Source organism: Meleagris gallopavo, chromosome 5 (assembly GCF_000146605.3).
Source record: "Meleagris gallopavo isolate NT-WF06-2002-E0010 breed Aviagen turkey brand Nicholas breeding stock chromosome 5, Turkey_5.1, whole genome shotgun sequence".
Classification (NCBI taxonomy): domain Eukaryota; kingdom Metazoa; phylum Chordata; class Aves; order Galliformes; family Phasianidae; genus Meleagris; species Meleagris gallopavo.
Genome location: NC_015015.2, coordinates 27,166,287 through 27,181,396, shown reverse-complemented (window position 1 = coordinate 27,181,396; position 15,110 = coordinate 27,166,287). Strand labels below are relative to the sequence as shown.

General features: G+C 43.9%; 1 protein-coding gene and 1 long non-coding RNA gene across 2 annotated transcripts in view; one reads left to right on the top strand and one right to left on the bottom strand.

The window, feature by feature from the left end:
* Positions 1-516, bottom strand: part of LOC104911138 — a 2,299-nt gene extending 1,783 nt beyond the window's left edge. The window contains exon 1 of the long non-coding RNA XR_793659.3: positions 417-516. This is a non-coding gene — a long non-coding RNA (uncharacterized LOC104911138). The remainder of the gene's footprint in view (positions 1-416) is intronic.
* Positions 10-9,553, top strand: EXD2 (exonuclease 3'-5' domain containing 2). Its single transcript, XM_010711533.3, is given in 9 exon segments — positions 10-263; positions 266-549; positions 1,488-1,744; positions 2,808-2,934; positions 3,624-3,949; positions 5,600-5,706; positions 5,892-6,027; positions 6,641-6,997; positions 8,170-9,553. Coding segments are annotated over 9 exon segments (1,863 nt in total). The 5' UTR covers positions 10-211; the 3' UTR covers positions 8,387-9,553.
* The last annotated feature ends 5,557 nt before the right edge of the window (positions 9,554-15,110 follow it).

Here is a 15,110-nt window from a genome sequence, read left to right as displayed (position 1 = left end):
GCGCTGAGCTGAGCGGCGGCCGCAGGGCTTCGCCGCCGGCGGGATGCTTCCCGTGCCCGGAGCTCGCTTCGTCCAGCTACGGACGTGGGTGTCTCGGAGCTCGGAATGCGTGTCGCTACGTCGTCTCTAACGCCCGCCTCTCCCTTCTCTTTGCAGGCCATGATAAAACCCGACCGCACCGCTCCGAGAGGGTGAAGCGCAGGGTTACAAAATGCCCAGGCAGGCGGCCGTGCCCGTGGCTCTGGCGGCCTTGCTGGGTATCGCCGCGGGGGGCTGGTTCTGTGGAAGGCCGCCCAGCGCCGGAGGAGCAGAGCGCGCTGCGGGAGCCTGCGGGAGGAGGCGGCGGGGGAGCGGCCGGAGGGGAAAGAGAGCGAAGCGGGGGGTAGGGAAGCGCTGCCGCTCTTCGCGTCCCCCACCCTTTCCTGTGTGGAGAGGAGCCTCGGCGCAGATATAGTGATCGTGTCGGAGCGGCAGGAGTGGGACCGGGTGGAGCCTTTGCTGAAGAAGGAGCTGGAGAAGTGGCCGGTGCTTGGAATGGACTGCGAGTGGGTGAGTGATCGGAGCGCCTCTCCTTTCAGTTGCGAATTGCCGTAGGAAGTCCTCTGGGGAGAGGTGAGTCCGTGCCCGAATGGATACAACTTGGCCAACCGTTGAAACTTATTATCCCTGGCGGCACCAGCGAAGTACCCGCTAACGGTGATTGTTCTCACGTTTAAGTCCGCCGATGGTGGGAGTTAATTCGCTAGTTGTATTTGTTTGCTGGGTTGTTGTGATAAATCTGGTTCTAAACGTGTGGTGATCGTTGAATGGCTCAAAAGCGATTTGTGTTTTGTATCATGTTTTTACATGATATTTACAAAACGTGATTTTGTAAAAGTGGTTTGGATTTACTCTATCTTAAGTCCAGCTACGTACTGGGGAAAGTATTTCTCAAAGATAATAAACCAGAATTGGAGATGTTCTTATCTACTGATAGTAGCTAGAGCTCACTGGCTGTCCCAGGGAGCAGGGCTCTGATTCCGCCTGCGCTTTTGCTTATGTCAACTCTCAACGCAGATTTGGAGTCATTTATGAAGCTCGACTTTGCCATTGTTTCTGGCTGGAAATTTATTCACACCACATTCCTTAGTATAACCGCAGTTAAACAATGTGTTTGCCATAAGCACTTACGTGGTGGGTGGCTCTGTGCTGACGAGGATTAAGGAATGTGTCTGCCAGCTCCCCCCCTATGGGGGGTAAGGGTTAGAGGAGGGAAATTTCTCTTGTAGGAGTGTGGCAAGAAGTAGCTGCTGCGGAACAGTAATAATAAGCTCTGGGACAGATCACTTAATGTTCAGGGGAAAAAAAGATTAGACACGTGTAACAACTCTTGACTGCATATTCTGACAAGTATTTCCCGTCTTTGGTGGCCTCTTCTGTAATTTGTTCCAGCTGCAGTATTGCCAGTAATGCTGAAACTCAGCCTGTGATTTTTGTCTTTCTTTCAGGTATCCGTAGAGGGAAAAGCAAATCCCGTATCCCTCCTACAGATGGCTTCTTCCAGTGGCCTTTGCATTCTTGTTCGGTTGCCCAGGCTTGTTGCCAGCGGACAGCCTGTCCCAAAGACCCTCCTGGACATCATGGCAGATGATGCTGTGTTGAAAGTAGGAGTAGGATGCTGGGAAGATGCTTGCAAGTTACTTCAGGATTATAGTCTTCCAGTCAAAGGGAGTGTGGACCTCCGGTATTTAGCCATGAGGCAGCGGTGAGTGTCTGAAGACAAAGGCAGATGTTTTGAGGGCATCGTTTGTATTGTTTAAATATTTAAAAGATAGTTTCTATGTGCTGGATGATACCAGGCAGGTAGGTCTGGAGTTCTCGAGGTGGTGCACTCTCTTGGAGAGCATAAGCATTGACAGCAGCATCCCAAGAACATGTCATGCCTGTATTCTGTGGTCTGAAAGAAAAGGAAACCTTCATGAATGTTAATCATGTCAGTCTTCTCCTGTAATACCCATAAAGGCTTTTCTGAGTATCATGCTTCAGCCTGTATAAAGGCCAAGTACCATGATATAATGCAGGCAGAGTGATCACTGTGTATGCAGATGCTGAGTACGCAGCCTACCGGTATGGGGTAAATATGCTAGTTGCACATAAGTGGAATTGCTGAATGACAGGATTTCTTGAAAAGTGACTAAAACTAGTTTTAATATTCTTTTATAATGACACTACTTCCATTTATAGGTTACAGTTGTGATGTCATTCCTCATCGCTCCTAAAATAAAATGTTTTACTTCGAATGTTCTTTGAATGTTTGGTATATGTGTGATATTAGTGGTATGGGGCACGCTCTTGCTCACCTGGTGGTGCCTTTGTATTGTGGAGGATGGACTTCTTGTCCCTAGAGGCCAGGACTCCTCTCGAGCCATTCCTGGCTCTTGTACTCCTCAAAAAATGTCTCCAGGCCTGGCTGTTGGGCTACCAGCCTATGAATCCCTGGGGCAGACAGTCCATCACTCAATACCAGATCTCTCTATTTGGTAAGCAGGTAGTTCAGAGCAGGATACTTAAGCCTTAAATGTTATCAGCTCCCAGCCTTGTCTGTTTTGCAGACAGTAGATAATTGCCAAGTCTAAGGTGGACATTTTAGTGGAGGGGGAGGGCTTGTAAAGCTGACAGGCAGCTAGCTATATACTGCTTGAGTGGGAGTCATGCATCAAGTGTACTCGGTTCTGGCAGAATCAGGCTGCATGAGGCCATCCGAATTTGCATGAGTGTTTAGTTTTGTTTTTAATATGTTTGTTTCACTTTCTTTGTTAAAACTAAAGGAAGGATCTACTTCACAACTGCCTTAGCCTTAAGTCTTTAGCTGAAAAAGTCCTGAACTGCCCGCTTGACAAGTCTCCTCATATGCGTTGCAGCAACTGGGAGGCAGAAGAACTGACACAAGATCAGGTGTGTCTTCCACTTTAACTTAGTGTTTTGGGAGAAAAAGGAACCTTTTTATGAGAGGAGAGGCATTGTAATATGGAGATCTGTGCCTTCTTTGAGTTCTGCCTCAGTCGCTTCTGCGTATCTGTGATGTGAAGTCAGTTACGGACTCTGTGCCTGAGTTTCCCTCCTTTTCTGTGAAGGTGATTTTCTGTAATTCTCAGTGGATTTTCGACTCTTGCTTTCTTTTAATTCTTGAAGATTTTTAAGGCAAGATCGCTGGAAGTATTTGTGCACCCAAATCTTCACTTTTTTCCCCCTCCCATACATAGCAGTCAGTGCAATATCAGAGAAATGCTGAAAACCAAAGCTGTGTTCACCAACTTTATGCTATTGCGGTTTCCCTAATTGCTCACATTCTTCAGTCATGCTGCGGATGTCTACAATATCAGTGACCAGTAGAGGGAGTGACAGGACAAATAATCACGCTGAATGTTAGTAAGTAGCGTGTAGGGGCACCTGTGAGCATTTCAGGTCTGACTGACCCTAAAATGTGGCATATGCGCTGGTATGAAAGTGTCACTTAACTGCCAGAGTTTTGTGTGAGTTCTGAGGGAAATAAATCCAGCTTTGCTGGATCTAGTGTTAAAGACTCATGGTACTTGGAAGTGTTTGCCATTTGCCAGAATGTCAATGTCTATGCTTTTCTGCAGGTTCTCTATGCTGCTAGAGATGCCCAGGTCTCAGTGGCTCTGTTCCTCCATTTGTTGGGATTTGCCTGTCTCCCTGCTACATCTAAAGGTGAAAACTTTGTTTCTGTTTGGGAAAAAGTATTGAGTAAATGCCAAGGCTTGGTGGATATCCCATTTAAAGGAAGAAAAAGTGGCAGCACAGGAGAGGACAAGAGTGGAGAGGCACGTTCTCCTCAGAAGGGAAAGAATCGGAAATCTTTGGTGAATGTCCATTCCTCTGGCAGTCAGCAAGTGAGAGATCCTCGGAGGCAGAAGCGAAAGCCTCTGGGTGTGGGATATTCTGCAAGGTAAGTATCTAAGTAAATTTTACTCCTTGAACCACAGCTGAAAACTGATTGATACTTCCTGCTCTATTGTTAAATAAAGTGGATAATCCAAGCAAGGGAGGGAAACACAAGTCTCAGCAGTCATGAGAACCAGTTCCTATTTCTGTTTTCCCAACTTTTCTCTATTGAAAGTTGGCAGGAGCACTCAGATCTGCATTAGGTCTTGAAAAGATCCAGAGGATATCTTTGGTTTTTACCTTTCCTTATAATATTGAGACATTAGCTCAGGAACAAAGTCTCAGAAGGAGGGAGTTGGCTGCTCAGGTGACGTTTCCTGCCCAACAACTGTGCCCTGTCTCCTCCAGGGAAAAGGTGTAAAACTGGGTAGAGCAGATCTTGTGAACAGGGTCTGCCTCATGAACTGCTCCAGTTCAGAGGTGTCAAGAGACTGAGCAGACCTGAAAGATGATGTGAGGTGCCAGGCAGTACGGGAAGAACCATCTGTAACAGTGACAGTGTTGCATTTCTGTGTGGGCCATGGAGAGAGGAGGGGATGGTCCTTGCAGAGGTAGCTGTTGCTGTATTTAGGATCCCCAACCAGCAGGCTGTTTTGTAGGGCAAATCCTAAATTCCTATGGTCTTTTGCTATTGCAAGTTCAGTTCTTTTAAATAAAACAAGTAGGAGAGGTCTCTTTGAGGTCTCTTAGTGCAGTAGGAAACATGGAGAACCAGCATGTTTGGTTTTGTTAAGTTGCACTCTAATAAAATGAATCACGTGGATGTGATTTTCTGTGAAATTTTCTGTGACTACCTGTATTTAGGAAGAAAAAACATTCGTTTCAGTATTTGTTTTCTCCTTTTCAAGTTTACTGGATTGGCAACGGAGACATTGTAATGTAATGTATAATACTGATTTCATTATCAGTCATTAACAATATTGTGTTGTACACAGTAAGTCCCTTCAGATTTTTTTTTTTAACTTGGAACCTGTGTCATAGAAAGCACAGAGATTGCACCTCATGGGAAGATTAAAATTTAAACAAAGTTGCATTCCAAGCTAGAATGAGAGCTCACTGTGTTTGCTTGTTTATTTATTTGTTTTTAATCATGATTGATTTCATGAGATATCTGTAGACTCATTGTTTTTTATATTATCTTCAGCACACTGTTCTGTTGTTCTGTAGTAAGATTGGATGTGATTTCAAGTCATTTTCTTCTCTTCCCTTCTGTAAGCATGTTTAGTTTGAATATACTCTCACTTATGATGTTATTAGAGCTGAAGTGTTGCTGTGTGGTGGAAAGATTCCTCCTGTATCATTATTGCTGCTTTTTCTTTTTCTTTCTTTCTTTCTTTCTTTTTTTTTTTTTTTAAGTTGATCTCCACTTAGTGAATATACAGTGGACTGAACAAATACTGTGTGAATTCCCTGTGCTCCAAGAGTGGGTTTTTTTTTTGTTGTTTTTTTTTGTTTTTTTTTTTAAACATTGCTCTTGGAAGAATGAAGTAATTACTCTTCACACTAAGTTTTAAACAAATTATCTTATTGAAACTTAAAAGTATGGTCTTGGGTAGCTGGTGCTTGATTTGCAGGTGGCTGCAGTATGGAGCACATCACTATAGGTAAATCTGTTATGCTATCATAGTTTCTGCAATGCTGTCCTTGTTTACAGAAAATCTCCACTGTATGACAACTGCTTCCTCCATGCGCCAGATGGACAGCCCTTGTGCACCTGTGATCGCAAGAAAGCTCAGTGGTATCTGGACAAGGGGATTGGAGGTGAGAGTACCATTTTTCCAGCTGGTGTTTGAAATACTGCACTTTTGTACTGTATTTCATTCACAGAATTTTTCGTACCTTTTTATTGAAAATGCTGTTCTGAATGTCTCTTTTGTTCTAGCATCGTTATCATAGATTTAAATACAAATTTGTCTTGAATATTCTCTTTGCCTTTACTCTTTCAGACCTAGTTAGCACAGACCCATTTGTTGTGAAGCTGCGGTTTGAGCCTTCAGGACGTCCCGAGTCTGAAGTTGATTATTATCTGATGGTTAAAGAAAACCTGTGTGTTGTATGTGGCAAACGGGAGTCCTATATTCGGTGAGTTGTTTAGTGGGATAAGAGAAAAACACATAAAACAGGAGTGAAGTCTGCATTTAGTTTGGCATCCAGAAGTAGTTGCCTGAAACACTGTGCTTGTTCACATCTTGGATGGTCCACTGCTGTTCAGATGCTCCACCTCAATTACATCTGGGTAAGTTTGGTGCTGAACAGGCCAGTCTTCACCCTTCTTACTGAGGAAGGAGCTGGCTCATGGAGAGAACATGTATGTCTTCTATTCTAATTACAGGGAGCAGCAGTATGCAAACACATGCTGTTCCCATGGTGTGGGAACAAAATAAATATACTATTTCTTCTAGTACTTGGTCCTTAAATTTTTGAAAGGCTTATGTGACCTGAAGTCTGTGGGGTCACAACAAGTTAAAATGGAGATATACAGAAAGCTTGTGGAGAGAAATACAAGTAAGGAGTTGCAGATCCTCTTAGTGCTTTGTGAGTCTTGACCCTTGTGTTCTTTGTTTTCCTGGACCTAGAGTATTAGTTGTACTTTAGTACAACCACAGTATTGTTAGTTGTGCTTTTGTGGGCCAGAGAAGGAACTGGGGAGTAGCAGTTCCAGGCAAATTTAGTGAACCCTCTGTTTCTTCTCCAGAAAGAACATTGTTCCTCATGAGTATCGAAGGCACTTCCCCATTCAGATGAAGGACCATAACTCCCATGACGTGCTCCTACTCTGCACCTCCTGCCATGCCATCTCCAATTACTACGACAACCATCTCAAGCAGCAGCTGGCTGAGGAGTTTGGTGCTCCTATTGGCTCTGAGGAAGGAGTACGTCTGCTGGAGGACCCTCTGCGCAGGCAGGTGCGCTCCGGGGCCCGAGCTCTGCTGAATGCAGACAGCCTGCCAGACCCTCGAAAGGCAGAACTCCTGCAAGGCATCAAGGACTTCTTTAACGTAGAAGCTGTGACCCCAGAGATGCTCCAGGAAGCAGCTGGTCTAGAAACCAGGTATGATGAATCCAACTGTAGATATAACATTTTAGTCATTTATGTTAGCGTGTGAATTCAGGGAAAGAAAGTCTACACAAGGAGCCTTGGGTAAATATGAATGAAACAAAACAAATCAAAATCCAGCAGCATTTGCAGAGCTGAGGTTCGTACATGCTGATGTTTTCCTGCTACGCCTTTAAACGAAGAAAAGATGAGACCCATTGCTGGTCTCCTTGGCATATGAAGTATCTTTCATAAAATAATGTCAAGTTAAGGAAGTTCTGAATTTGAGACTAGGAATTCTGCACAGGAAAAATAAGCCTCTGAAAACACAACTTTATCGCTTGTGTAAACCTGCAGAGTCTGGATTTATAGTACTCTGATAAACTTAACTGGAAATCAAGGAGAGAGAGAAGATAACGGTCTGTGCTGTATCATGAGTCTCTAAGCAGACAGATAAACCCTGGATTTCTTCCTCTGTTTTTATTTTACTGCCTTTGCCCGCACCCTGGTGGTATGTGGACTGTAGACCTTGTGTATTTTATTTTTTTCCCCCTCTTTCCATTTTTTTTCCAGAAATCTCCATCTATTCTTACTCACCCCTCATCCCTTCTACTATTTTCTGCTCCTTTTAAAGGACATGTCAAAGTGGGAGACTGCTGGTATGATTTGTCTTTGCCTCCTCTACTCTTCTTTCTCTCAGCCTCCCCAAATATCTTTTAACTAGTATCTGGTCTCTCACTGCATGAAGATATTTTCTCCTTGTTAAGCTCACTGTTGTTTGTAATGTGCCAGTGTTACATCTCAGTACATATCCAGGCAGGGAGTCCAACGGGCAGGATCGAGGCTCTGGAGCAGCATATTGTTCTTGCCTTGGAAATTTGCAGTCTGTCTCCTGGGGAGCATATAATGGGCCTTGAGAGCTTTATTTAGTATTGCTATAAAAGAATAACACTTTCTCATTTCAAAGAACCTGGCTTCCCACTGTAGCTGTGTTCCAGAAAGCAGTCTGGCACTGAAGCAAAGTTTAATTCTCCCTCCTGGGTCCCCTCCTGGTTAACTTACCATGTGGCTGTAATTAAACCAGGCAGCCGAAGGCATCTTAAGCATCTTGCTGTTCCTTTTAGATGAGTCAGATGGAGTCTGACAGAGGACTTGTGTGAAAATAAACTCTGCTTTTGTCCTGGCAGGATCTGCAATGAGAGCTACATGCCACATGGACTGAAGGTGGTACAGTGTTGTGCTAAAGGAGGCCTGCGCTCCCTTATGCAGTTGGAGAGACGCTGGCGGCAGCATTTCTTGGACAGCATGCAGCCCAAACATCTCCCAGAGCAGTGGTCAGTGGACCACAACCACACAAAGCTGATCCGAAAGTATGGGGAGGATCTTCAGGTCGAGCTGTCATGAAACTAATTTCCTGGACTTATAATAGTGTCTAATGGACGTATGTAACTGAAAGTGGAAAGACTATTTTCATTTCTGTTTCTCCACTAACATCAGAGCCTGGCTTTGTGAACAGGCAGCAGTGAGTTGACATTTTACAAAGAGTTAAGCTGCTGACTTGAATTTTATCAGGTGGTTTGGAATTTTTAATCCTAGACTGTCACTGGATAGTTCAGTGCAGGAATTATATGCTAAGGGAATTTTTCTGCTCTAATTGATTATTGGGAGTTATTTTCTATCCCTGGGATGTCTGGTGCCTCCAGACCCTCTCTTTTAACATAGAGCACAATATGTGAACATTTCCAGGTTTTCGAGAGATAGATGTGCACCTTGGCTGCACCACCAGCATCTCCTGATAATAAATCTTTCTTTGCTTTCAGTGTAGTTGTACTCAAATGAGTTCTTCCTGGAGAAGATGCCCCACTAGAGAGAGATTCCTTGTTTGGAAGTAGTGAAGAAACCTTACTGTTTTGTTTTGCTTTGTTTGTTTCAGATTCTGCAAAGTTTTTGCAGCACTGCAATAGGCCTCAGTGAGTTTCCTGTTGCCTGAGGAGAAGTGATACTGTTTGATTCTGGCAGCGTGGAAGCATCTATGTTGAGTCTTTTTTTTTTTTTAAAAAAAAAAACAGCTTCCAGCAGCACGGAGTCTGTAAAAAGTGTTTTTTCCCCAATTCCACTTGCTTACTGTGAGTAGCTCTTGGCAGGTACCGTTTCACATTAGAGTGAAACTCAACCAGGTGTCTTAAAAGGAATAAGAAATAAACTTTATTTAAAGACCAGCTTTCTTTGTTTTTTAAGAAGTCAGATTATGTGTGGCAGGAAACTAGAAAATCAAGTGTTTTCTTCTTGGATTTGATTTGTGGTGATGATCAGATCGTACTCTCCATGCCTGTTTCCCTGTCTCTAAAATGAGACTAATAGTACTTACCTATCTCACAAGGTGTTGTGAGGATTGATTAATCAAGGTTTTTGTAAAATTCTTTGAAAACTTAAGGTAGTGTGTTCTAATTACTATTGTTGTTATTAAAAATGTGCTCCTGTCTTGACTTTCTTAAATATTTGTGATTTTTGCCTGAGGTTAGACCATAGTTAAAATACAACTTTATAAAAATAAATACTCTTTTCTTTGAAGTCAGTTTTGATGATTTTGATTGCATGAGATGAATTGTACTCCTGAATGAGACTGTTCTCAACCTCTATAAGCCTCTGTAAAGAAGTTTCAGTATAACCCTTGCTATACTTCACGCTATGCTGTGTATTTCTTAATAACTTTTGGACAGAATCCTGGACTTGCTGTGTTTATGGGGGAAAGTCTCCACTTCTCCACTATCAGACAATTCAAGAAATTTCATAGGCCAGGGGTGAAAACCACCCCTGTAGCAGAACCTGCTTGAGATAAAGAGGAGCCATGGAGAAATGGTGCGTTTGTGCCATCCTGGAGGAGCTGCTGTAGCAGCCTGAGTGAAAGGAATCAAAGATTCATGATAAATAATTCTTATTGCAGAACTGCAAATTAGACCATTCTCATTATAAGGGAAACGTTATGCCTTTCCTTGGCAGATCTTAACAAAAAGTGATCTATCCAAATGTGTATATCCCTGTGCTCATTCACATAGCTGATGGTAATCTCAGTGAGACCCTCCTGTCTACAGCAGCAGCCTGGGTATAACTTTATTTCTTCAAAACATTTTGAGCGTATGTTCAGATACTGTTATTTCCTATCTCTGCTGACTTCAGGCAGCGAGAGCTCATTGTGTGGCTCAGAAAACCCCTTTCAACAGTCTGGAATACCAAGTATCCATCTCACTTCTTTGCTGTTTCATTTTTCTCCCTTTGTTCTGATGCATGAACTGCTGATAAAGCTGTCTTTCCTTACAGGAACCTAAGGGCTGACCACAGGGCTGCTGTCATTTCTGTTTACTGAGGAAAAAAAAACATTTTAAGACAGTAATTGGACTAAAGGTCCCTGGATTTTGACTAACCTGGTATCTCAAAAGACTTTTTTCTTTCAAATCACTTCAATAATAGGAGTTTGCAAGGAAAGCTTTCCCATAAAATATAAATTAAGGTTCCTTGTTGCTGTTTATAAGATATTCTTAACTTGCGTGATTTTAAGTCAACCTGAAAGAAGAGAGAAATGGTATATTTACTGTGTAGAAATACATTATTTTTATAGATGATTGTGATTTAACATTTTCTGCCTTTTAATAGAATGTTTGCTTTTTACTATTCCGTAGATTTTTGCATACGGTTACCATGGGCACTTGCTGGGCTTTGTTGGTTTACAGACTAGCAGGGAGAAACATCTGTTTCCTCCTTGTAGAGCTGATTGAACTGTGGCATGTACAATGGTCAGAGGAAGACAAAGGCAGTCTACAGATTAAATTTCTGTATGCATCTTCATTGCTAATTGTTACATTCAGTATAAATCTGCTCTTTTGCCAGACTTACCACTAGTCAAGCTCTTTTTTTTCCTTTTTTGCACGCTTGCTTTTTCTCTTATTCCAGCTTGTCCTACTCCATCTTTGTCATTCCTTACATTAATATCTGAATCTATCATCTGAAGTTTGCCTGAGGTATGCTGCCAGAAATGGAGGGATGTTTCCTTTTAACCTCTCACTTGCTACCTACAGGTTAGTAGAGAGGATCCTACTTGGTTTATGAGTTCTCCACAGGCATTGCCTCCATCCTTTCCCTTTCAGGCACTTTGTCCTTGTGAGATGAATGTGCTTGGGGCACCTGTCAGATTTCTTCTAGTCTGTGCGAGACCTGAGGAAGGCTCAGAAGAAAGTCAGGTTTTATTCTGGCAAAGCAAAGAGTTAAGGTGTTATTTCAAATTTGGGAGTAGATTTACCTCAGGAAAATATAACGTAAGTGGGATCTCAGGGCTGTTCTTCTGTGTGGAGTCAGGTTGTTGTGCTCCGATCCTGGTCGCCCACTCCAGCTCAGCAGCATTTGAAGCTGTGCAGGTTCTTCTGCCGTATGAGATCTGCTGCTGTTGTAAAATTGGCTGTCAAAAGTGGCCAAGCTGGGATGCCAGAACTGTGTCAAAGAACCTTCTAGAAGCCCTTACTCCAAGACTTCTTGGAGCAGTTTTAGATGCAAACCATCTAGGCTTGAGGTTAGGCTGTGCCTTGCCAAGCTGACAGAGGGTTGTGCTGTGGGGAAGGGTGTGATAAAGAAGAGGGCCATCAGGCTACAGCCTTCTTCCTCTTGCTCTTAAAATTCAGTGGGCTTACTCCAGAATTTTTGCCAGGGATAACAACAAAATAACTAAAATGTTTGTAACGCTGCTGGGAAACTGTGAGGTCTGTCTTGCTGCTCTGGCACCTACAGCTTACTCAGCACTTTTCTGAGCATGTCACTGGGTTCTGTTTCGAGAGATGCTCCTCTGGAGCTGCAGGAACAACAGTACCTTTGGTGTGTTGGTTTGCTTTCCTGTATGGGATGCAAACTGATTCCTGTCTTCCCAAACACTACGGTTTGCCTTTTCTTGACTGTGCAGTGACTTTGGCATAATTCCACGGGGCAGGAAGTGCCAGGCAAGCAGAGTTTTCCACAGCCTGGAGCTGGAGCTGCAGTAAGTGCTGCACTTGCAAACAGATCACACATGACATGTTAATTATGCTGCTGACAGGCTTGGCGTTTGGAGGGCCTCGATTTCCTGTGACAGCTTTTAAAGGTCTCAGCTGTCACCCTCTGTGACTGACAGGGCTAAGGCAGCATATCCCTGTGGGCTCCTTGTGTTTCCTCCGTTCATTACTCATTAATGCTGGGGATGGAAGCGGTTTTCCTGTTGCATTTCTATTACTCTGGCTCCCTGGAGAAGATCTGAACGCCGCACTCTCTAGAACAGGTTTTATTTTACCTTACAGATTTTACTGTTTTTTATTTTTTGTTTATTTTTTTTCCTCCTCCCCTGTAAAGATATGGTAACCCTTGAGAAGGTACCTTGATACTCTGGTCCTGTGCCTAAATGTCTCTGGGGACAGCGACTTTGCACAAGCAGAGGACAAAGAGTCACCACTGATCTCAGCAGCATGCAGTGTGCTGATGGAGTGGCACCTCTGGTCTGAACCAGCAGGTCGGGTTCCACTGCTGCTCCTGGATCTCCTCCTTTCTTCAGGTCTCCAGGAGGACTGCTTCCCAAGCAGGAAAACAACAGCAGTCTTCAAAGGTGACTTCAGATGAGCAGGTTGGTGCATCTTTGCATGGGGCAATGCTTCAGTAGCTCAAGCATGTCCCTAATGACCTTTCTCATTCCCATGGTCTGTTGCAGGCTTCCCTGCAAAATCCTTCCCCCAGTCTCCAATATCCTTTGGTTCTTGGGGAAAAAGGGCCATTTAAAGCACTTTCTCACATTTGTGTTACGTTATGTAAGTGATATAAGGGCTTTTCCTCATCCTCGGGTACATTGCTTTGGAGGAAGGGGAGGCATTTTGAGAGAAATGCAAAGAAGACTTATCCCTCTTCCTCTAGGAGTCTTCCAGAGGGACACAGCTTGCCCTTTTTTATCAGCCCAGCAGCAAGACAGTTGTGTTATATGTTCTTATGGGTAGAGTGGGTAACATAAGAGAGACAGTACGGTTAACTTCAGTGGGGGAGAAGCCAAAAAGGGGTGGATGAAACATAATCCCCTGCATTCAAAGCAGGCTGCTCTTCCACTGTGAATGGCAGGTGTAAGCTGTGTAAGCTGCAGGTGACTGTGGGAAGGTAGTTCTGCACCAGGTTGTTGCTGCACTCTCACTGCCCACTTAGCTGCCCCTGTGCTGTTTAACTTCACCAATGTGATGCTACCTCACTAGTGCTGGTCGCCAGGAGACAGAGCCAAACCATCTTTCTGTTGTTACTGGTCTTTGCAAGCTATTGGATGAGTTCCATTTCCAAGATGGGGGAAGAAAAGAAGACTGAAAAAAATAAAATAGGGCTAAGGCTTTCACTGTAAAAATAATGATGTCATCTACTAGTAACAAGAAACCATTTCCCGATACAGGAAAACTCCAGCTTCAGATATAAATGATATAAAATATGGCTTCTGTCTTCACTTAACAATGGAAATTTTGTGTGGTGATTAGGGAGCAAAAGGGAGAAGACGTTTATGCATCTCAGCACCAGTGGGGCAAGTATGAGAGAAAGGCTGAGGTGAACCTGTAGGCTTAAGGGAAGAGCTGTGTGTCCAGGTCCTTTCCTCCCCAGAAAGCTTTTCTCTAAGGAGCTGTTCTGCACTGTGGGTGCTCTGTGGGGATCTGACATGTATCGGTTTCATACTGATTAGCACCAGGTTCTTTCTGATAGATCACCCTTTGGGAAATGCTGAACGTACTTTGCATCTGTCAGACAATCTGGACATCTGTCAGTTGCTCTCCCCTTTTCCTCTGTTCTCCGGTTCCATCCAGGACATTCAGCTGTAAATAAATGCAGAGGGACTCTGCTGATGGCAAACTGAGAAAACGAGAGTGGGACCTCCTTTAAACGCATTGTGAATAAAAACTCATTATCCTAACTTGTTTAGCAAGGGCTCGGGGGAGCCCAAATCTGAGCTCTGTTTGCGTGTGTGGCTTTATGTTGTATTTGTGCTATTTGGATAATGTTTTCCATATGTTTTACAGCATTACACTCTCTTTTTCCCCCTCTGGCTCCCCTGTGATAAATGGCAGCAATACTGGATGTCGTTCAGCTGCATATCTCAAATCGCTCTGCTGATATCTTAAAAGAGTGCCTCTATTTTACACATATTTTCCCTTTAGGAAAAACATCTCCTTCTCACAAGGAAGAAAGTCAGCCCAAGCAATGAGATTAGAACTTGAGCCATCCTTACTAGCCCTGGAAAATGTCAGGCTAGGCTGCATGACTCTTGACAAATTGGTTATGGAGAGGAAAAGCGTCATAAATCAAAGAGACCCGCTTCGTGTCTCTGTGCGTGACAGCCAAAGGTGACGACCACTAGATGGTGCTGAGCATTAGACCCTCGCAGATACCCGAGCAGTTTTGCTCTCTGCAGCGTGAGTGGGCTCTATCTCCATTATCTTCTTGCGTTCCAGTTCTGCTCTGCTTTTTTCGAGGTTTCCAGCTTGCAGGGAGTTCCTTAAGGTGCCCTTGCCCCCAGCAGTGTACGAGTGCTGCAGCAGCTTTGGCCAGAGAAGCCAGGAGGTGCAGTGAGTACTAGTAGAGAGGTGGGAGAGCTGACGCCTCCTACTGTGCTTTAAAAACAACAGCAAAAGTAGATAATCATTTCACTCACTTGAAATAGTCACCTTCAGTCCTTCTGATGCTCATTGCTTCTTGGTACAGGTCGCACTGCTTCCTCCCAGGCGGCTCCCCAGTTGCAAACAATCTGCACTGCCAAATTTGGTGGTGATAAAGCTGAGAATATGTCCTACCTTGCTCCCACCCACACTGTGTGCCCTTCACTCACCCTCTGCCACACCAGCCACGCAGCTCTCCTCTGGGAACTGCTCTAATTAATGTGGTTTTTTTTTGCTCTTAAGAAGCCTCTGTATGTGTATCCTACATCAGAGGGAGGTTTAATGTTGCTGTTGTGCAGCTGCCATCACTGCTGCTGCAGATGTGACCTTGGCATGCACTCTTCCCCTTCACTCCTCGCCCTGTGTTTTAACACCAAGCTTTGCTCCTCCAGACAGATGCTGCCAAAAAAGAAAAAAAGAAAAAAAAAAAAGATCTCTGAGCC